This window comes from Enhydra lutris, unplaced genomic scaffold, assembly GCF_002288905.1.
Source record: "Enhydra lutris kenyoni isolate GAN:26980312 unplaced genomic scaffold, ASM228890v2 scaffoldscaffold21, whole genome shotgun sequence".
Classification (NCBI taxonomy): Eukaryota; Metazoa; Chordata; class Mammalia; order Carnivora; family Mustelidae; genus Enhydra; species Enhydra lutris.
In genome coordinates, this window is record NW_019154105.1 from 8,943,660 (window position 1) to 8,967,622 (window position 23,963).

Genomic DNA, 23,963 nt, shown 5'->3' on the forward strand with positions numbered 1-23,963 from the left:
TTCAGCTGTGTGTGGTGACAGAAAAGGGAGTCTGATATGGGAGCAACTCATTGCAGCTGACAACTGCAATAATAGATTGTGAATTTTTTTAAGCTTTTTCATAAAAGTCTTTAAAAGCCCAACCCTAGAGGAAAAGGGGATGGATAAGTATCTTCTTTCATCTGAAATTGTTGGAAGGTGCACTAGTGTGTTAAAATATCAAATACTGAGATTGACCCTTAGAAAGGAATTCTCTTAAAAATCAGATGTCAGGGGTGCCTGGGCGGCTCAGTTGGTTTAAGTGTCTGCCTTTGGCTTAGGTCATGATCCCAGAGTCCTGAGATCGAACCCCGAATGGGGCTCCCTGCTCGGCGGGGAGCCTGCTTCTCCCTTAGCCTCTCCTCCTGCTTGTACTCTCTCTGTCTCTCTCTCAAATGAATAAATAAAATCCTTATTTTTAAGGATTTTTAAGGAATAAAAAAAAATCAGATGCCAGATCTAGAGCACTCATCCGTGTTCTTCAGAAGCACTGGCATTTTAACGAATGATACTCCTTTGCCTCTCCCTTTTAAACCCTCTTTTAGGTCTTACCCACATCTAGTGACATCGTTCTGTGTAGCTAAGGCCCCTCTCTTCAACTGTACGGTTAGTTCATCATCAAGAAAACACTTTGGGCATTTTTCTTTGTTTCGTATCCACCAGCTAGCCATGATTTCAAGTTTCCCCAAGTCTTCAATCCTTTTGTTCTTATCTGGGTTCTTGGGGTTGAGGACCTGAGAGAAGCTGGCACTTCTATCTACTCATGACTCTGGGCCAGTTTTTACACGACTCACCGGGAAAAGATGAATCCCCCCCCAAAATACAGAAGTCCAAAGTGGCCTAAGCCAGCCCAGGAGTGATCGTGGGGAGAAGAGGCACATCTGGTTATACTACCGTATTGATCAGATTTGTAGTGGAGTTCACACAACCCGCATGTCCTTTTTATTACGGGTTGTCAGCAGTGAAGAGGAAGGGAGTTGGGTCTCAGGATAAAACTGCTTGGATGAGCAAAGGGAACAGACCACAGGCACCCTCATCCTGCTCATCGGCAGTAATTACTGATACTTTAGCAGAATTACTAGAAATATTAGAAACCCTTCCTTTTTGAGAAGGGCAGCCCTTTCGAAGGAAGTCAGGAGAGGTCGACAAATTTGGGGCTCCCCAGTCATTCAGGATTTGCATTTTTACTGCCACCCAGATAGCCCTCCTCTTCCCTCTTCCTTCTTCCGTCTTCCCAACGTCGCTGTTTTCAAACTGTGGAGCCCAACCCCTTCATTTGCAATGGAAATGTGAAGGGCCTACTGCAGCTGAGGAAGGTCTCTATGCAAAGATTGAAAGGCAGCCTTCTTTGTTCAGGTGAGCCGGGAGAGGTGGCCAGAGGCAGAAAGATCCCGAGCTGAGGCGGCTGATAGGAGAGTGGCTGCAGAAGTTCGCTATTTTACTTCCAGGCTTCAAGTTGACAGTCACAAGGATAAAGTGCGTTAAGAGAATTCTGCTGGTGTTTGCAGGCATCACACAGACGTCAGTAATATGAAATGACACGTTGTCTTGGCAAATGGCTTCATGATAAGGTCCTCCTAATTTTTCTGTTGTCCCAGTTTCTGGTTCCACCTCCAAAAGCGTACAGGAGTTTATATTATGTTTTTATGAAAGTAAACCTATGACGAGATTATATATGCTTTATGCACTTATTATATAAAGTTTGAGAAGCAGACAGAACTACAACCCATAAAATAGATCCCTGTCCTGATCGCCAGCACGTGGCCCCAGCCGGGTCACCTTTACATACTTCATTCATAGTTATTTTACTAAAAATAGTAAGTTTTAAATTCAGTTTTTTAACCTACCACAAAATTGTTGATCCCATAGCTCAAATTTAACCTTAGGAACAAAATCCATGTGTTTTTGGGTGGAGAACCAAATGTATAAGACAGAGAGGTAACATTTTTATTCTCCCTCAATTTTTCATCTCTTTAAAAATACTCTTTCAGATGGGTTAGGTTCTTTCTCCTAAACACGGCAATATCCACAGTAGAACGTTGTTTCTAAGGCTGCGGTCACAACACAGTTTGGGGATGCCTGATTGGGAACCCCAACATTTTCCAGTAAGTCTCCCCGGGGCAGAAGTCTCATAAAGTCAGGAAGCACAGCCGAGGTCAAAGACACCTTCCCTGGCTAAGCTGGGCTGTACTTTTTTCCGGTTTATTTCCTGGGAACCTCTGAAGTTTGTGTTAGGTTACATCGTGCAACAGTGTTTCTGGTTTGTCTTTACTGGGTCCAAATAGTAAGAATCACTTAGCAAAGAGTGAGACAGGGTTTTTGGTTTCCAGGAAAGGGATTGGATATCCACTTAATTACACTGTATATCATTACTAAAACAAGAGCAAGAACTCTCATTACAACTAACATTTGACATCCATTCCCTCTATGGATGCAAGGCATAACTCCGTTCCATCCATCATGCTGTCCTGTGTCCATGAATATTACAGGTTTATAAGATCAAATAAATATTATTTCTTCCGGCCAGCTAAATAGCATGATTAGATTGAGGAACTCATTTCTTGCAAAGTCCATTAATCACGGCAGACGTCAGTGTGCGGGTAATTCCCATCTGCTGAGCAGCTGCAATTTAGGCCACAAAGTACAAAGTACACCTAAGCATTTTACAGTTAATTCTGGATGCACTATTGCTCGTAAAACCAGGCTGGGAGCCTTAAAGGAACAGGAGCCCTGAGCCCTCTTCTGCATCCTGGTGCTGTACCTGTCATCCCCGTGTCCAGTCTTGCGGTTAGCACACTTCTCGAACTGCTGTGAATAATTCTGGGTGTCCATCAGCCTCTATCGGGATCTGATCTCAGCACTGCCAGTGCACAGTGCCAGCTTCTCTCTTGAGGTTATCCTTCTATCCCTTCATTTAGTTAGAAGTCCAGTTTATATGGAAGTTTGCCTTTCCTCAGTTTTCTTAAAACACTTTCCTTATCAGGGCGCCTGGGTGGCTCAGTCCATTAAGTGATTGCCTTCGGCTCAGTCATGATCTCAGGGTCCTGGGATCAAGGCCTGAGTGGGCTCTCTGCTCAGTGGAGAGCCTGCTTCTCTCTCTGCCCCTTCGCCCTCAGAAACAGAAGCTGAGGGAATAAGATTATATAAAAATTCATTTGCCTTAATAACAACCCTCACAGCTCAGCATATCAGGAGTTGCATCCCAAGTGAACCAGAAATTTCTATATGCTTCCCTAGCACTCAATAATGAGAGCCATAAACGTGTTCATACTCCTTACCAGTACAATAATTTTTAGGAAATATCTCACAGTAGTGACTCCAAGGGAACAAGTCCCTTGTGTGTGCAATGATATTTAGAACAGAAATATTAATTAACACTGAAATCCTAAAGTAACTCGGTTGGAAATGGAACCATAGCATGGAGGAATTCTGTAGAATCTTTTTACGTGGTGATTGTGTGAAGTGTATAGAACCTTGCAAATGTGCTCATTTAAATTACAGTGCCAGATGGAAAGAGTACATTTACATGGTCTCAAGCATAAAAGTCAATGTATGTGAATTCCGTCATTCAATATTCATTAAGCATTCATTGATTAAGAGCCTACTATGAGGGCGCCTGGGTGGCTCAGTGGGTTAAGCCTCTGCCTTCGGCTCAGGTCATGATCTCAGGGTCCTGGAATCGAGGCCCGCATCGGGCTCTCTGCTCAGCGGGGAGCCTGCTTTCTCCTCTCTCTCTATGCCTGCCTCTCTGCCTACTTGTGATCTCTCTCTCTCTGTTTCAAATAAATAAATAAAATCTTTTTTAAAAAAAAAAGAGCCTACTATGAAAAAGTCTCTGCTCTAGCACTGGGAAGACAATTATGAATAAAATAGACCAAAATCCCCACCCTCATAGAGCCATGTATTCTTAGGGGAGGGAGAAGATATTGAGGATCATAAGAATTTTAACAAATGATATATTTCGAAATTTAATATAAGATTCCCCCCCCCATTAAACTGCTTGTATAAAAAAGCTTTCCCTCCTTTATTTGGTATGTTTCATATTTTTGGTATGTTTCATATTTTAGGAATAAGAATTTCTCTGATCATTTCATTCAACTGGTGTTCATAGAGTTCTTACTATGTACCAAACACTTTTCCAGGCACATGGAATATAGTACAAACAAAACATACAAGCACACCAATTCTTGTGGAGCTATGGTGAGAGAGACCGAATATCAGACAAATAAATTAAATGTGTACAAGGTTAGAGGTGATGAAGGGGCAGAGGTAAGAAGGCAGGGTATGAATGTTGGGAGAAGGCAAACCTTTAGATTGAGTGGTTGGAAGCACTCCTTGAGATGGTGCCTTCTGAGTAAAAAGTTAAAGAAAATGTGTAAACAGTGTGACACTGGGTGGAGGGTAAGAGGAGAGGTCATTCTGGATAGGGCGATCAGCAAGTGCAAAGGCCCTGAGGTTAGAGTGTGCCTGACATATTCAAGGAACATTAAGGAAGCCAGTGGCTAGAGTGCAGTGAGTGAAGAAATGAATAGTAGGAAACGAGATCAAGGGGAAAGAGAAGTCCAGATCACATCTGGCCTTTTAAGTCATTGGAAGGATGTTGGCTTTTATCCCAAATAATGAAAAGATACTGGAGAGTTCTGAGCTGAAGACAGAGATGATCAGGTTTGCATTAAAATAATAACTGCTGTTACAACAGACTACAGGTACCGGAGGCTTTGAGGAGACCATCGCAGTAACCCAGGTGAGAGAAGATGGCTCGGACCAATAGGTTAGTTAAGGAGGGTGAGGATCTTAGGCTGTGGAGACACAGGGGGAAGGTAGAGGAGGGGCAGGAACCAGTATTCCCACTGCCAGAGCCCACCTGCCACGAAGGATTAATAACTTGGGAGCAGTGACCATTTCTGAGCTGTTACTATACCCTGTGTAGGAAACATGACATCGGGCACATACTAGGCACTTAATTTAAGCTGATTAAACATTACAAAAGCAAAAAGAAATGTGAAACCATATCTCTATTACTTGTGGCTGTCTCCTGTCACAGAACAGTCTCCCCATCACTTTGCCCTGAGTCATTTTCCCTTCTTTGTTTATTTATTTATGAATTAGCCCCTCCAGTGTTTGTTGATGTCCCAAGAAGACTTCATTTTCAATGACCAGCAGTAAGTGAAAATGACAGAGCAGCGAAGATTCCGTTGAGTCATTTCTTTCTCATACCTGTATGAACTAAAGGCACTTTTATTGCCTTTTACTGTTAAAAAGCTTGATTGTAACCAAATGTAACTTTTTTTTTTAGAGAACAACTCAATTCTTTATTGAAGACCTATAACATTTTTTATGGGAACCAGAAAAATCTGCATTTTGTATATGGACAGGTAAGCCCACAAAGAAATACAATACGGTTTGATCCCCAGAAAGAAATTCCATGAAGGTATAAAAGAATCAGGATAAGTTGGAGTCCATAATCTAGCAACCAAGTGGTCTGGAAAAGCAGGTGAATCTTTGACTTGGTCATTATTTTTATTTTTAGACTTTATCACAAGATCCCTATCCTGGTACCTGTGACTTTTTAAGCAGTTTTAGGGATAGGAAGCATTTAAAATTATTATAATGAACTATTTACTTTCTATTTTTAAAACAATGTATAAAAATTATTTTGCACAGCAATTCCACTGGAAATCTATCATAATACTTTCTGATAAATGTACCAGAACGTATAGAGAAGGTGGTGTCATCCCACGGTGACATAATTTGTAATAGAATTTGGAGATATCTTAAGTCTACACCAGTGGGGGATTGCTCAAATAAATATGATACGGACGGTAACATAGTTTGATTTGGTCGTTAAGATGCATCAGTTAGATTCCAATGGATGTGTACTATGTTAAAACAAATGTTAAGATGTGAAAAAAATTCAGAGAAGTTCTGAAACTAGAAAGCATTTTTAGGAGTGCAAGTTGCAGGCTGTTTTACAAACTGGACTTAGATTTTTCTTTTTTCCTCTTCTCCTTCTTTGAAGGCTTCATTCTCCATGTCTCTCTGCTCAGTCTTGTAACCTAATGGAGCTCCCTTCACATCTTTATGATATCTTCCTGGTTCCAGGGAACCTTAGACTTTTCTACCTCTGATTCAAATCTTCAAATTTGATGGTAAAGCATTAGCTTTAGGCTACTGTGACTTGGCTTAAAATTGCCACTGCGACAGAAGGAAACTTATAAACTACTCTGGCCTTTACTAGAGAAGTTAAGCGATTTAGGTCAATTGAACATTTTAGTTATCTTCCCAAATGTAACAGACAGAAGAAGGAAATAACTAATCCCTTTACAAAGAAATGGGTATAACTTTTATTTCAATACTGTCCTATATCTTAGATCTCTAATATATATAATTGTAAAGATAATTTAGGAAAATTTAATAATAAAAGGTCAAAACTTTAAAAAATGATTGTTTACATTTTACTTGAAGCTTCAACAAAATTCATGATGTTAAGATATTTGTTTCCTTTAGGAAAATGTTTGAATTCTGATGTTACAAACGTGATTTGAGGCATGCTCTTTCCAATTCTATGAACAGTGTTCAACTTACAATACAAAAGTCATTTAATTTTTTAAAATTACATGAAGTGACGTACACAGTGAGACAATTAAGATTGCTTAATCTTTCTATCTTTACTTACTGGTCAGTAAAGTTAGAATTCAGAATTTTCTAAATATCCTTGGTTACAAAAACAGACATTGTTCAAAGGGAAAATATGGAGGATAATATGTAGCTTTCTTCATCTCTTGTTAATTAAGCAAATAATGATTGTCTGCAATGTAACAGACACTGTTCTAGAAGGTGCAGATATAGCAACGAAGAAACAGGACAGAATGTCCTGCCTTTATGCTTCTCACATTATAGAAGACAGACAAGAAACAAAATATGCAATATATCCAATGGTAATAAAGGCTGTGGACAGTAGCAAAGCGGGGATCTAAGTGGGGTGGGGGAAGAGGACCCTTCAACCGAAGACTCTGAAGGTTGTGAATAAGCCAACTTTGCAGAAGTCTGTGGGGCCACATTCCAAATGGAGACAGCAGCCTGAGTAAGGGGCCAAGCCTGGCTTGTATAATTGAAGTAGAACAGGGAAGTCAGTGGAACAGGAACCTTATGAGAATTGAGCATTAGTGGACAGCACGGCAAGAGACATAACTGTGGAAAGGAAAGCACCAGGGTGTGAGGGTCTTGGAGATCATTGTGAAGACCTTAGTATGTGCTTGGAATGAGATGGAAAGCCACAGGGGAGTTTTGCATAGAACAGTGACATTATCTAAAAAGACTCATTTTAAAAGGATCTCTCTAGCGAGGGGGTGTGTAGGAAAGGGCAAAGAGAAGAATGAGAAAGAAAACTCTTGCAGTAATCCGAGCAAACAATGACAATGGCGTGGGCCGGTATCATAGTGGATATAGTGAGTGTGGTCACATTAGGGATGTATTGTTAAGGCGGAGCTAATAGGATTTGCTAATGCACTGGATGTTGAGTACAAAAGAAAGATGAAAGGCAACTCCAAAATTCCTGGCCTGAGCAACTGGAAGGTTAAGGGTGCTATTTGCCAAGATGGGGAAGACTTGGAGAGGAAAATATTCGTGGGAGAGAGATCAAGAGTTAATTAGGAAGATATTAACTTCGATGTCAGGTAGGCAATTGGACACCTGGAGTTCAGGGGACAGTTTGGGCTGGGAATACAAAGTTGTAAGCCATTAGTTTAGGTTGATTTAACGTATAAGGATCCTTGAGATCACCAAGGATACTGGCGTAGATCTAGAAGAGAAGAGGCCTACAGATTTAGACGAGATTAAATAAGTGTATACAAGCCTTCTGTGATAATTTATCTAGTTAATCTCTAAAGAGATGCTCTGTGAAATTAAAAAATATTCTGATACTCCTTGCATGAGAAAACCCAGCATTGTCTGATAGCAGTCTGGGGGATTGCTTTTCGAAAGCAAGAATTAGATCATCTTAGAAGAGCGGTTATTCTGTGAATTTTTGCTGTAAGGGACTAGTTGAAGTATAATTAAACAAAGGAGGGTTGCTCTGCATCAATAGCTAAAATGTAGGACCTGCATCACGCGCTGCCATCTCAGAGACCAAATTATGTTTGGTTGGTTGTTAAAAACAGCTGAGTGCTAACCGGATCTCTCAGTAGTCTGAGCCGTGGACTCAGAAGTGGGAGAAGGAGCACATTTTTGTTTCAGGAGCGACTCGGAAATAAGTTTATCAGCCAAAGAAATAATAAGTCATAATGTTTATTGAGCACTTACAAAAAAATCAGGTCCTGTGAATGAGGGATTATTATATGTCCCTTCTTCAGAAGCAGCATGTTTAAAGGTACTCAGCATCTCATCCAAGGTCACGCAGCTGGGAAGTGGCAGAGCCAGGGTTCGAACACAGGTCTGTCCGATTCCAGAGTCTGGAGTTTTCATTACCCTCTCAAATAAAAAGTCATTTTTATTGAGTCATTTACGTTTTCTAATAATTGATTTTTCATGATAATAGTAGTTATTGGATGTTGTAGTTGTTACTGGATGGTTGGAATATGACTCCTCTTCATTTCTATATTTTTTGCAATTTCTATAATGACAATATGTTACTTTAATTACAAAAAGGCTTTTACATAGACAAGAGAAAAATTGATTACAAAATAAGTTCTATGGAACTATGCTTTGGTATTAGTATTTACATCTACAGAGTAAGTAAATGCTCACAATCGATTTTTTTTTAAGATTTTATTTATTTATTTGACAGAGATGGAGAGAGAGAGCAAAAGCTGGCAGAGCAGCAGGGAGAGGGAGAAGCAAAGCTCTCTCCTGAGCAGGGAGCTTGACCAGAGGCTCGATCCCAGAACCCTGGGATCATGGCGTGAGCTAAAGGCTGATGCTTAAATGACTGAGCCACCCAGGCATCCCTCACAATCCATGTTTGCATAGAATTTCCTTCTTTTGTTATATTTCCAACTTAAAAACTAGTCAAATGATTCTGACTTTTTTTTTTCAAATAAATACTTTCTGTTACACATTTAACAATGTTTTCATACATTTTTCGCTCATTCTGCATAATTTGTGAGTTAAAATTTTCTATTCAGAAGTGAAGAAACAGCAACTAAGTCTTTGAAGAGCTGTTCTTCTGATTTCTAGTTTAGTACAGCATTTAGTTCTGCTATAATTTGAAGATAACAGAATTAATCTTCCCACTCATTGAAGAATCATGGAGTTCAGAAAAGCATTTTCCACGTACTGCGCCCTCTGGTGGGTATGTCATTACCCATCAAGTACATCATGACTTGGGTGGTTATAGCTACTACCAAAAATGAATTATTTTGAGGATAAATTGAAAAACCAAAGAACCCCACTGGAGGATTTATTTTTATTTACTAAGATGTCTTACAGGCTTGACCTCTACATTTTCAGTTAAAAGATTTATCTTCTATAAATAATACAAAAACCATGTTTGAGCCGATTGGTTTCTTCCCCAGACAGAAGATGGAGAACCATTCGTTGAAGGAATGCTGGACATTTCCTGGGGAGTAAAACGGCCTATACAACTGAAAATCCAAGATGAGAAGCAAATCCCTTCTTTTACTAAAGTGAAGTCGCCCGATGTCTTTTCCAGAAGGTAAGCTGTCTTTCATGTTTTAACGTCTCAGAAGATGACCTTCATATTTACCTGCCCTTATTGTGTGGACTCTTAAAGATGGGAGCCCGAATGCTTATAACACGATCTCATCTGATCCCCAGCAACTCTGTGAAGTAGGTGTTCAGAACCCAGGGCTCTGAGAGTTTGGGAAATTTGTGCAAAATCTCCAAACACCGTGTAGCAGACAGGTGTACCACTCTGCTGTGTTGCTTCTCTCCCAGAAGACTGAATTCCTTTATTAGAAAAGACAAAATATAAAGGCAAGATTCCATTAGGCCTGGTCACCAAAAGGGGGGATAAAATGTAAATTTCTCCTCTCCTTGGAACAGAAGGCTCTTCCCGCTTTCTGGAAAGGAACTTTAATTATACCCCACCTGATTGTCCTGATCCTGTTCAACAGAGCGCAGCAAAGCGTCCCTGAAGTTCAGCAACCGCACAAGACCATCCTCTGTGTGGGTTTATGCAACTGTGCCCTGAATACAGACGTTGGGCTGATTTTTTTTTTTCATTATCCTCTGCAAATTTTAGAAAAATAAATATTCCCAGAAGGAATCATACATACAATTTTTTTTTTCTTTTTTCTTCCTAATTCCCTACTTTCCTTCCTTTTTAATCCTCAACTTTCCAACGTATCTCCCTGCGGTATATACATGGAGGTACCGAGAGCCTTCTCTTTACCCATCCTGCCATGTATAACATCTATTTCCAAATAGGCTGGGGCTCTAGGAAGAGAGGATGAAGAGAGAGCCAGGACTTTTTCCTTACTCTGATCTTCCACCATAAGCAGGGGGAGCCCAAGTATCATCGTGAGGGGAGACCCACTTCTGTTTGGAAAAACCACTGACACCCACTCTGATTTGCACCTGGCCGATTTGTTCAGATATGATACTCCAGCAGCTCTGAATATTTTGTAATTCCCTAATCATACCATGCAGCGTCTTCCTTGCCTGCCTCCTGGGAAGTCTCCCTGCTTTTCAGCATCCATTTGCCTGACTCCCTTCTCTCAGTCTTTTCAAACTCTGGCCAGGGAACAAGGTAGCACATTCCACAGAAAGCCTTTTCTGACCCTTTCATGGGTATGAGGTGCACTGACAATTTTTCTAGTCACTTTCAAAATATGCCATTAATTGCATTTTATGCACATACCCCGCTCCCCGGCCTGCAAGCTTTTTCAGGGTGTGGGACATACCTTATTCATCTGTTATCTCGGTACTCCATAGTGTGCCTGGCACGAAGAAGAAACTCAAAATAGAGTCTTGAATCAAGCCCACAAGCCCGGTAGTGAAGTTAACCTCTGCTCTCTTGTGAAAACTGTCTCCATCTCCCACTTCTGACTAGTTTCCCATCCAGGCTAAGGGTTGCCGATGGGCGAAGGGTCCAGTGTTCTTGGAAGAGCAGAAGGGAGACCACAGACTTAGGCAGCCTGTTGAAGCCATGCATCCCTCACCTTCAGAGACCAGATGACTGATAGCGCTGATGATTCTAAATGACTAGGAGCATCCTGTAAAAGGAGAAATTAACCCTGGGCTCTGCGTTGAGATTACTGTCCAAAATATGAATTTGGCAAAATTAGCTATCATCGTTCATATGCCTAAAAATTCATTGCAAAGTTCTCTGAGCAGCCGGTTGCTTTTGATGCATTTTCATTATTCAAGTCATGAAAACTTAATAAGTATGGAACATTAAGGGAAGATGTCAAGGAGATGCAGTGAGGTACTTGAATTATCACGTGAAGTCTTTTTTTAAATGGCTACCCCAAGGTATTTTTAAATTTTCGAATTAAAATTCAAAACACTTGTTCCTAAAAATCCTCAATTTGGGCACAAGTTTCAAGAGACCAGGTGGGCAGAGTAATATTGATGCGTCTCCGTACACGGTGGCGGGTTAGAAATGAATATTCTCATGATGTGCCTTCCATCGACACCAACGGCATTTTTCAGTGTTTATCAGCAAGAACATTGCTGTGAACGAAACAGGAATGATCTTTCATTTCAAGTTGAGAAAGAATTTCCTAAAGAACTTGGCTTGCCCTTTACCACAGCAGTGAAATTTCCTGGAACATTCCAAGTGAAGGGCACCTTCGCGGTGTATCAGATCCTTCTGGAGGTCGAGAATGATCAGAAAGAGATGCTGTCCCTCTCACACTCAAGACCAAGATTGGATTCGATTGTGGTCAAGTAGCCAAGAATCTTCCGTGGGAACCAGCTCAACACCCCACAGGAAGGGGCAGCATGATTTAGAATGGCTGTTCCTTAGCCTCTGGTTCCCTAGCAGAGCACAGGGCCGCCTGAGAACCTATTTTGTGTCAGTCTGGTCCTAGTCACAGTCACTCTGGCTGCCACCCATAAGGTGGCATTCACTTAAATTCTGAGCCTTGAAGGAAATCCTGTGAATAAAGGGGTGATTCCCTCATTCTCACTTCTTTTTTTTTTTTTAAAGATTTTATTTATTTATTTGACAGAGAGAGATCACAAGTAGGCAGAGAGGCAGGCAGAGAGAGAGGGGAAAACAGGCTCCTCGCTGAGCAGAGAGCCCGATGCGGGGCTCGATCCCAGGGCCCTGAGATCATGATCTGAGCGGAAGGCAGAGGCTTTAACCCACTGAGCCACCCAGGCGCCCCTCCCTCATTCTCACTTCTCAGGGCCCTTTCTCATCCTGAGCTCCTGTCTGTGGGCAGAGCTTCTCCCTCTGCTCCCACCGGGTCCCAGATGGGGGATCTGCAGTGGGTGGACATGGAGGAGAAGCCGTGGAAGTTGTGTACTCAGCGGTGGGAAGGGCAATGGTCTGGTCTCTCCATTGACCCATTGAGAGCATCATCAGCTTGTCAGGCTAACTTGTTTTAATTATCTTTGGAATGAGTCACCCTGAGTCAGCTTAGAGGGAGTGGTGGAAGCTTAAATACAAATCAGTTTGTTTGAACCGTGACCACCTGTGACCCTTTATGGAAAGAATCCTGTGGGCGGTACTTTGATCTTTCCTATCTGGTACAAGTATTTTGTTTTGAAAATCTTCCAAATTTTTTCTCAAAAACAATACCAACAACCCAGCCTTACTGAAGTTAGGTTTGCTCGCACCAGCTTTCAGTTCTGATTTTTAATAAAATCAGCTTTGGCTCATTTTGTACAGATTGTGACAGAATGACATAGAGAACAGAAGCCAGACAGGTGTGCATTTGAATAACCTTAATAATGTAGTTGTTTTTTTTTCTTACAGCACAGGTAGAAAAATAACCACATTCCATTTGTTTATCAAATTACTACCTCCTTTTTATTTTGCATCTCATCAGAACACCTCCCCACAGTTTAAATTTACCAACAGTACAGCCCCTGAAGCAGTCAGAGCCGCACTAACAGTTGTGTGCCTGGGCAAGTTACACTATGAGACCTGCATCAAGTTCCATCCAGTTTTCTTTGAACAGCTCTGGGTAACTGCCCTCAACTATAGTCATGTGCAACAGTTATATGTGGGTGACTTCGAATTACCCAGAGCTCAAAACTGATGCTTTCAGAAGTGGGGCACCTGAGTAGCTCAGTGGGTTAAGTGTCTGCCTTCAGCTCAGGCCTGGGATCAAGTCCCACATTGGGTTCCCTGCTCAGCTGGGAGACTCCTCCCTCTCTCTCTGCCTCTCTCTCTCTGCTTGTGGTCTCTCTCACTTTCTCAAATAAATAAAACCTTAAAAACAAAACAAAAGACCCTGGTACTTTTTACTAAGATGAGTTAGGGAGCAAAAAGGGCCAAACACTCATATGCTGAGCCATGTTTGTCCCCCTGAATTTGGAACCTTAAAGATAGGCACCACAACTTACTGAGAACACTCCACCTAAGAATGCTCCGAATACAATAGTAACTCAAAGCATGTTGGCAGAAAGAACAGTTTTACATCTAAACTCTCCTAAGAGCATGGCGAGATATCTGTGGAACAATGGATTATGATGATCTCTACTAATTCTATTTGCACACACATTTTATAGAATCTATATAACGTTGCTTTCAGGGTATAACTGAATTATTATATCAGATTTGCTTAAAATCAGTACAGAAAGTATTTAAAACACATACTGACCTTTCTGGTATAAATACAATTTTAATAATATCATAAAATTGTTATAATTTAGGGTATGCTTACCTATGGAGGGCCTCAATACTATATTAATACTATAAATCTGAAAAACACCATGAGCCTCATATGAATAGGATTGATGTCATTACAAGATTTTATTACTTTTCAGGGGAATGACACGCTGGGGGGAATTTGATGATCTTTACCACATTAATGATCTGGACAGGACCCAGATTCCAGCATCTGAATCAACAAATTACCAAGAAGGTAAGTACCAAATTTTTAACTAATGGAGAGACCTCTTTTTTAATGTAAGGGGTGAATCCTAAATGTTTCTCTGAAATTTTAACATTTTACACACCACTAATTAATAAATCTCTCATATTAAAAACATCTCTTAGGATCATACTAAAATTCCTGCAGTGCTCATATGATGTTTAAGAACCTTACTTTACTATATAAAAATACAGTGATTTTTTAAAATTACATCATGTCGCTTAGATTTACTAGATTAGCTAATGGTTTGAATAAACTTGTGTACATAAAATTCTTCAATATTTTCCTGAAGGATTAGGATCATTTATTATACTCAGTAGCCTTTTATGTTAGACCAATCCTCTCAGGTTGGATTCAACATCTTTTTTAGAAGTTGAATGTTTTAGTTAGTTATTAGATATTTACATAACACTCCTTCCCAGAAAGAGGAGCATTTACTGGGATCACTGTATTTGATAGAATTGTTTCAAGCGCTTATTTTAAAAAGAGAAATCAACTTGAACATCAAGTAAGTTCATATCGAACTTGACAAACAGATGGTAAATCGCAGCTTCTACGACATGGGACCTCGGGAGCCATAATGATGACGTAATAGTAGTAATATTAGCAGCTGTCATTTACTGAGACCCTGCTAAGTGTCAGGGCTGATATTGTGTATCTTACATAGATTTGGTTTTCACATAGTATGTGGAGATCCAAGGAGGGAGGAGCTGATGACTGAGGCTGGGAGCAGGCTTCCTCTTTCTGGGTTGGTCCTATTACCAAGCTGATTTTTTTAAAAGATTTTATTTATTTATTTGACAGAGAGAGAGAGATTACAAGTAGGCAGAGAGGCAGGCAGAGAGAGAGGAGGAAGCAGGCTCCCCGCTGAGCAGAGAGCCCCATGGGGGCTCAATCCCAGGACTCTGGGATCATGACCTGAGCTGAAGGCAGAGGCTTAACCCACTGAGCCACCCAGAAGCCCCTATCAAGCTGATTTTAGACCGAAAAGGGTATCCTGCTGACATTATCCTCATGAGTCTATCAACAACTTCCAATGTTTATTTATTTTTTCCAAGCTTTTTTCATCACAGTCCTTCCTGCTGTCTCCATAACAACCCATATTTAATAACAAACATGATGCTCCTTCCAAGATTCCCTTATCTTTGTCTAATGGCTCTTAGCATCTTTTATGTAAAGGTCCTTCCTGTCTGCCCTTTAAAAACACTCTTCTAAACCCAGGGGAAATCCAGTGTCCTGGCATCAAAGATACCATAGAAACCTATTGATATCTAAGCACCAGTGCTAGAAGAAGATGAAATAGCTCATGCCTATTGGATGACATGCTAATTACAACAGGAATTTTTTTTAAAATCCCAAGGTAAAATGGAATACTGTTTCCTACTGTTTGAAACCATTATAGTTCACTGCTTAGCTACATATTTTCTTATCAAATACATATTAAAATCCACCCAAGGAGGTAGGCGGCTAAATGATGTGGTCTTATAAACTTTATCCTTCCCAGATTATTTATCTTATCACAGTAGCACTCTGAAACTTTACGCAGGAGAAGAGCCAGAATCCCCGTTGCTCTATCGAACCATGAGTGAAGCTACGCTGGTGAGAAAAAGGATGAAGCCTCCAGCGATGGACGGAAAAGAGAGACAGAAGCACAGGGTCTCCATTAACGGGCACTTCTACAACCATGAAGTGAGTGATAGCTCCATTCATGTCATTTAAAATAATGTCTGTTTTTCTAACAATGCCACTCAATTTGACTTACACTTAAAAATAGTCACGATAAACTAGTAGTCGTCTAATATTTATCAGGCACTCTCTATGTGTTAGGTATTCAACTGTTTTAAATTGGATTTTGATGAATTATCTCAATCTCTAAAACAATCCTATGAAATAGGTACCGTTACTTTCCCTCCCTTACAGGCATCCAGTAAGTAAGGTTCACAGAGGTGAAGTCATTTGTTAGGGCACACTACTTTTAAGTAGCAGCTCTGAGCTTGAATTCAGCTTTGTCTGAGCCCAGAACTCCAGTATTAACCAATGCGATGGGTGAACCCTGTCTCAGGGGCTGGCTGTGTGCCAAGCACCGGGAATAGCAAGATGGCTCAGTCCAAGTCCCTGCCAGCACGGGGCTTGGGTCTCGGGTAAGGAAACCAAGGCATCAACAAATGGCATTAGAATAATGTAAGTGCCACAACAGAGATGAGTTCAAAGTACACTTAAACACCGTGATTTAAATAAAGAAATAAAAGCCAGCCACAGACCTATTATTCCAATCAATCAAATTTCTCCTTTCTCCACGTTCCCTTCCAAGCCTTATACATATATACATATTTTTTATGCAAGCGTAATTGTACTTTAGACATAATTTGTATTCTGATTTTTCACTTAACATGTTAAATTTATGAGCGCCTTTCCACAGTTTTTGTAAGGCATTTCACTTTGCTGAAGGTAGGAAATATATCATTTTTTTCCTAGAACTCAAATTTTTCATGTCATGTACTTCAGCAATTATTCATCCATTCATTTAATAAATACTTAAAAAGCACTTACTCTGCGCCAGGTACCATTCTAAACCCTTTAATACAAAATGTTAACTCGTTCCTCTGAAGCTTTTCTCCTGGAGGGCTTTTCTACCTGATTCCTTCTTCTGCCCTTGGGAACACAGCTGTAGCATGCCTTTGGAGGCCCTTGTGAATTCTTCGTTCGGATTAGACATTTTTCCGGCTCCAGAATTTCCTCTTAGCCATAAAGTAATGTTGATAGTCCCCTGTAGTTGCACAACTACCAATTTCCCTGGTTTCTATGCCTCATAATTACACTGTGTCTTCATCTTCTGGGGCTAGTTTGTGTTAAAGAAGGCTGTGAAAACCACCCTGTTCCAGACGAGCTGCTTCCAGACGGGCCCTCCTCCCCGTGTTAAGAATGACACCGGCCCTAAGTTGGCAACACCGTGTAGTGGCTACATGCTTTGCCTGCTATAGCCCGACTGCCTGATTTCCAGTTCTTGCTGAGCAAAGTTAAAACGTACCTCCATCACTTAGCTGTCATTCCTTTATCCTTCCTACTTTGCAAGGTGGATTGGACTAAAGGAGTGAGGTAAGCTAAGCCCTCAGCACAATGTCTGGCCCAAAAGAAGAATGTGATTTACATTAGCTTTATTGTTGTTGGTTAAAAGAGATCCAGGTGGAACGACACCAAGGTCCTGCAGATGCCTTTCGCTGCAATTTAGTAACTCAAGAAAACAGAACAAACCCCCAAGCCCGAAAAGAGCTCTATCAGTAGATGTGCCATGAGCGGCATCTAGGAATTTAAATTGGTAGAGTCGTAAGATGTGTTTTTATGTCACGAAACCCCACGAGAGAGAGAGAGAGAGAGAACACCAGTATCGTTAGGACATGAACAACACCCGTATTAGAGGCTCAGATGATGACATCTGTACATAAGTTAAGACTACTGACTTGACCCGTGGTATATTTCTATGTGTACAATAATAATGATTTTCTTCTATTGTGTGTTTTGGCCAACAAAACTGATCTAAACCTCTGAAAAACATGATTCCAAATTCATTGTATGTTGGCAGTTTGGAAGGGCTCTTGGAGACCATCTAGTCCTACTCTCTTCTTTTATAAATGAAATCCTAAAGAAGACTCTTCAGGTCTTAACGTCTAGTGGGTTGACAAAGTTGAAGTTGTAAGACGGTATGATCTAGGTCTCCGGGTCCTGATCTTCTGCTGTTGCCAAACTCCATGAAGATTATGCGTATAAACAAAATCAAATCACATATGTTACCTACCCTCCCCTTGGTGCGAGATGATCATATGGGTCTCCAGGTGCCATAGAGCTCATCAGCACAGGTCATATGTGTCACACACAGTGACTCATCAATGCCTCACAATGTGCACAAACATTGAATTTTCTCATCTTCAGCAAGGGTTTATTCCAGACATCCTCCATACATCTACCTTGAAAAATTATTTCCGTCTCCATATTTCTATTCATGGAGATGCCGTGAATATATGCACTTTGACATTTACTTACCGACTTCCCAGTATAAGGCTCATCTGACGTTCCATCGAGCCACCCCAAAACCCACCCATCTCTGTGTCTGCTGAACCCACCTCATTTTTAGAGTCTGGGAACACTATTCATGTTACTTTTCATTTGTGTTTAGGTATAGTTGATTTATTTTAAAATCTTGAACCACAGGGGAGAATGGTATGATTATCTAGTGAAAATGTTTTGAACATCCTCAAATGATATTTTACCTAACTTACTCTAGAAACAATGTAAAGCTGCTTAAAAAGATACATGATATCCCAACAATAACAAAGAAAGCAAGCACAAGAGAACAAAATTTTTTAACCTGGTGATTTGGGATTTTTTTTCCGTTGCACATAATAAGGCCAGGTTCAACATATTGATTCTTGTTAGTTTGATGTAATTTTAAGAACTTTGTTTTCTTCCCAGACATCGATTTTCACTCCAGCCTTTGGATCAGAAACTAAGGTCAGAATAAACAGTAATATGAGGACTGAAGATGTAATAGAGCAACTTCTCCAAAAATTTAAGGTGAACTTTATTATGAAACTGAGCTATAACTCTCTTGTATGTAATTTAACTGTAGATACATAAATTCACTCTTCTGATAAAGACCTATGAACATGTAAATCTAAGTTGTTCAGTTCTGTGCTCGCTTTGGCAGCACATATACTAAGTTGTTCAGTTCTGAAGAATTCTTCTTATGTATCTCACATCTTTTTCTAATTGAGCTTGAGAAATTACACTATTCCCTGGGAGCAGAGAAGTTTTCGTGTCTAAAAGTGCAAAATGAAAGTGAGGAAACAGATACATCATTTGGGTCTGCTTATCTGATAATGACCAGTCGATCAAATATGAAAGAATTCATGTTCATTTATTTTTCTCCATTGACAGATTGAAAATAGTGCCCAAGATTTTGCACTTTACATTGTTTTTGCAACAGGAGGTAAGCTTGATCACTCTTTTTTATAGGTTTCCAGGATGTTGTAGTTTTCTGCCTCTGGCTGAGATTCAGTGGAAGAAAGAAAAAAGGAAGAAAGAAGGAAAAGAGGGAGGGTGTTTTAGGTTATTCATATCTCACAATTTCAGAGGAAGATGACTCAATAATAAGGTATCCTAGAAGAGCTTATAATACAAAACAGTTTGCTTGTTGACCAGACGTTAAATTACCTGAGTGGCAGTCAGGGCACAGGAGTGCGAGGTGGGGGTGGGGGGTGTCTCTGGAAAGTTCCCAAGAATTGTTCTGAATTGATATTGTTGATTTCTATACCTCTTTCTTTTTGGCTTTCCCTTCTCACTCTCTTACTGGAGTCATCAATGCATACCACTTCTCTCTGATCTTGTTATTACCGCTTTCTTTGCACAGCTTCTGCCACACTCTAGGAGTGTTCTCTCTCCCTCGGTAGAAGAAAATATGCACAACTCAGTGGTAGGGAGCAAAGGTTGGCAGGAAGACATTGAAGACATTGGGAAGAGGCGACATGTGGGGTGCTGAGAGCAGGGATGAAAGAGAGACCAGAGAAAAAGCGAAGGCAATACTGAAATGAGTTTTTTGAAAACCCTAAAACTGAAAAAAATGTATGTTAAATTATAGAAATATCTCCAGTCATAAGTTGAGTATCAGAATGAGCTGGAAATTGAACGGTATAAAAATAATACGTTTTGATGCCAGGACAACTGAAGAAAATGAAAATTGGGTCTTTGAAAATATACAAAATTAAAGCCCTTACAAATTGAAAGCTTAAAATATAAGAAGTACAACTTTTAAAAAATCTAAGGGTGTGTGTGTACAAATATATTCATATTCTACTTGTTTAGGAAAAACTAAAAGGTATAAAATAAAAAGCAGAAATAAACTGTATAAAAATATAAAAGATACAAATAGTAGATTATGAAAACTATCAGGTAAAAGGTTAATACCTATAATATCAGAGTTCTTGCAAAATGATCACAAAAGACAATTCAATGAAAATAGAACCCACAATGCAACATTATCTCACATTTAGCTGATTGACAAAATGTTTCAGAAGGATTCTACCTATGTCTGGTGTGGTGGAGGGTAAAAGGATATTTTCATGCAATTCTGGTGAAATATAACTGTCTTTACTTTCTTGGGACTCATTCTAACATTATTAACATTCACAGGATACATATCCTTTAACATGGCAATCCCACTGGTGAGAATCTACTCGACAAAAATAAAAGGACTAGTACCTATAGATTTACGTGCAAGGCTATTTTTAATTAATTAATTAATTAATTAATTTAATTAAAGACAAAGTCACCTATCATAGGAGAATGATTAAATAAGTGGTTATTCGCAGCCATTAAATGGAGTGTGTTAGATGTATACCAGTTAAATGGAGGCAATTCCATAATATTGATTACATGAAAAAATGCAACATGCCTATAAATGTATATACTTTGATCCGATTTTTGTAAAAGAATGACAAATCCCATCTCAATATGTAGTATATAAGATCATATGATCAGGGAGAAAGGTATGAAATAATAAATATCAAATCACAAACATTGATTACCCAGCTAGGGCATGAGGGTGATGTGGAGAAGAGGGTGGAAAAAGGAGGAACATAAAAGTTAAAAAAAAAAAAAAGTAAAACATTTTTTAAAACATGACTACAATAAAAATAGCAAGTTTCACATGACCCCCTTTAGGTATTGTGTGTTTATGTGTGTGCATAAAGACGTATTCTAAGGGATGGCCACATGAAGGGTAAGGCTGATTGTCTCAGAGTTCTGGGATTCCAGGTGATTTTTACTTTCTGCCTTGCACTTGTCTCTATAGTTTCAATTTACAATAGCATGTATGGTTTTTTTAAAACTTTATTGAGGAATAATTGGGAATAATTGACAGATACAATTTTATATACAATATGATGATTTGATATACATCAAATGATTGATGTATATTTACATACATTTTACATTACATTTACAAACATTTACATTATGGGATTTACAAACATTTACATTTACAAACATTTACAAACATTTACATTATGGGATATTACTAAGATTGAGATAATTAACACATCTGTCACATCACACAGTTAGAGCTTTTCACGTGTGTGTGAGAATGCTTCAGATCTACTCTCAGCAACTTTCGAACATACAATACCATATTATTAACTCTAGTCACCAAGCTGGACTTTGGATCCTCAGAACTTACTCTTCTAATCATTGAGAATTTGTGCCTCTGTCACCCTCTTTTCTCTCCCTGGCAGTAGGAGTTATTTTTATAATTGGGAAAGAAAATGTCTATTTTCACTGCAAAAATGTAGTTCTTTAAAATTTTATCTGTAAAAATCATGTTTTATTTTATTTTTGGTGTCAAAAACTCTTGTACATAAGATCTAGAACAGAATATTATCATAACTAGCACCTTTTAGGGATCAGGAACAGGAAAGGAATGGAACCTCCAGCACCTGTTTGGTATTAATCTGGAAAATAAAGTCGGGGGCATTTTAACACCTTGTATTGACTAAGCCCATGATCTACAACAGTGTTTTTCAAATTCTAGTGCATTTCAGAATTACCTGAGAAGTTCATTAAAAATACAGATTCCTAAGCCATCCAGATCTAGGAATCCCAGTCTGGGAATATGTATTTCTAATACTTATCCCAGAAGCAAATTCATGAAGCAAGAAACCTTTCTCTGTGATACTAAGAGTACAACAAATAGGATGCAAAGCCAAGTTAATATAAGATGTAGAGATCAGAAGAGGATTCTAGTGGGTTAATAAGATGAGCTGAATTATCAGGCTTCTCCCTTGCTTCAGAAATGTAGAGGAATTAAAGCGATGAACTCTGACTGTGGAAACAAGAATGGATAATATTACTTTAATTGTGCTCTAGATCCTCTCCAAGTCCCACCCAGGGGATGAAAACAGTTCTGATTCTTAGACCTGTTAAGAGCCCAAGGTAACTGATTGCATAAACGACAATGTAGAAAGGACTAACTGGTCTACCCTTTTCTCTTTCAGTCTATTTCAACATATCAGACAGACTGTAAGTCAGACCATGTCACATCACTTCTCATATCCTCCAGTGGTCTCTCTTCCCACAGGAGGGCCAGAGTTTTATGCTGGTCCCACTACATGTTCTCTTCAACTTCGAATAACCCTTCCCTCATCTTCATGTTACCCACCATGTTCCCTGGCTCTTCTTTGATAGCATTAGGCATGCAGTGACCTATAGGGTGCCTGACTTATTTACTTACTCTGACTAGGACACACTTCCCCCAAATAGCTCCATGGTTCCATACCTCATCTCTTTCAGTCTTTATTCAAATATTACGTCTTCAGTGAGGCCTTTCTCAGCCTCCCTATCCATAAGAGTATACTTGTCCCCTGTACACACCTATTTATACATACACATTCTTTCTACCCCTTTCCTTGCTTTATTTTTCTTCTGAATGCTTATCACTAATACATGACATGTTTTACTGGTTTATTTTCCTCAGCATCTGTGTCCTCAGAATGTAAGGTCCATGAGGGGAGTGATTTTTATTCTGCTTTGTATTATAAAGTGCCCAGCACAGAAAACAATGCCTGAAACATAGTAGGAACTCGAAAAATATTTGAGAGAAGAGGAAAGGAGATGAATGTAAGGGCACTGTGTTCTGCTCATGTTTCATTCTGATAAAAATGAAATCACGGATGTGAAAGTATTTTGACAGAAAGTTGGAAGTGCTTAGATGGGTGGAAATTTGAAGTTCTGGGAATATACCAGATTGGAATTCATTTTCTTTCTCATCTCATTATTATGGCAGAATGAATGAAGCCCTCAGGTGAATAAAACAATAAAAATACCCATGATGTGAAAAACATTATGAATATATTTTTTCTTAGATTTTATTTATTTATTTATTAAAGAGAGAGAGTGTGTGTGAGCAGGGGGAGGGGCAGAGAGAGAGGGAGAAGCAGACTCCCTGCTGAGGAGAGAGCCCAACGGGGGCTCAACCCCAGAACCTGGGACCATGACCTGAGCTGAAAGCAGATGCTTAACTGACTGAGCCACCCAGGTACCCTTATGAATATATTTTTAAGGAAGATCCAAGGATTGGATTGGGATGAGCAACAAGGGAATCATTGAAGATAATTACAAAGTTTTGGACCTGAACAACTGGGAAGATGAAAATACAATAACTGAACTAGGAAAGAATCAATAAAAATTTGTTGAATGAATGAATGAAAAATCATAATTTCTGGGGTGTGTTGCTTGATAAAAGCATAAGTGGAACTGGAGATTTGTCTGATTATCTGAACCAAAGGCAAGGCTGAATTATCTGAGATACAAATCAAATTTAAGGGATAGCAAGAAAAAGGAGTCCATTTGTAGGTTTGTTTTTTTTTTTTAAGGTTTTGATTTTGATTCACTCATTTGAATGAGTGCCTCCTGTTGTATGTTCTTTTTAGGTCTTCTTCCAATGTGAGCTAAAAAAGGAAAATGAATGGATGACCTATCTTTCTTCTCTTTCTCTAGGATGGATTCCTGCCTATCGTTGATTCTTTTTTTTCACTTGCAGAGCGGAGACGGCTAAAGAAGACAGATGTCCCGCTACTGCACAGGCTCCTGCAGGGACCTTCCAAAGAGAATGCTCGCATTTTCCTCATGGATAAAGATGCAGAAGAAATTAGCAGTGATGTATGGATACTGTCACCCTGAATCTGTCTTTGCTTCCTCCTGACTCAGCACCTCTCGCAGAATCTGCTTTCTTTTTTGTTTCATTTTGTTGTTGTTGTTTTCTTCCCTCCCTTTCCAGGTGGCTCAGTACATTAACTTTCATCTTTCTCTCCTGGAATCCATCCTTCAAAGATTAAATGAAGAAGAGAAGAGAGAGATCCAAAGAACAATAACCAAGTAAGTTAGGAGCAT

General features: G+C 39.6%; 1 protein-coding gene across 2 annotated transcripts in view; it reads left to right on the forward strand.

Moving 5' to 3' along the window:
• The window catches only part of LOC111149279 (Ras association domain family member 6), a 31,673-nt gene that overhangs the window by 7,261 nt on the left and 449 nt on the right, over nucleotides 1-23,963 (forward strand). Inside the window, exons 2-9 of one of the 2 annotated variants that reach the window (XM_022506260.1) lie at nucleotides 5,315-5,393; nucleotides 9,531-9,670; nucleotides 13,921-14,018; nucleotides 15,532-15,716; nucleotides 18,495-18,596; nucleotides 18,960-19,011; nucleotides 23,614-23,732; nucleotides 23,851-23,948. In XM_022506260.1, the coding sequence (XP_022361968.1) occupies nucleotides 5,315-5,393; nucleotides 9,531-9,670; nucleotides 13,921-14,018; nucleotides 15,532-15,716; nucleotides 18,495-18,596; nucleotides 18,960-19,011; nucleotides 23,614-23,732; nucleotides 23,851-23,948 (873 nt within the window). The remainder of the gene's footprint in view (nucleotides 1-5,314; nucleotides 5,394-9,530; nucleotides 9,671-13,920; nucleotides 14,019-15,531; nucleotides 15,717-18,494; nucleotides 18,597-18,959; nucleotides 19,012-23,613; nucleotides 23,733-23,850; nucleotides 23,949-23,963) is intronic. The other variant, XM_022506259.1, reaches the window with a different exon arrangement.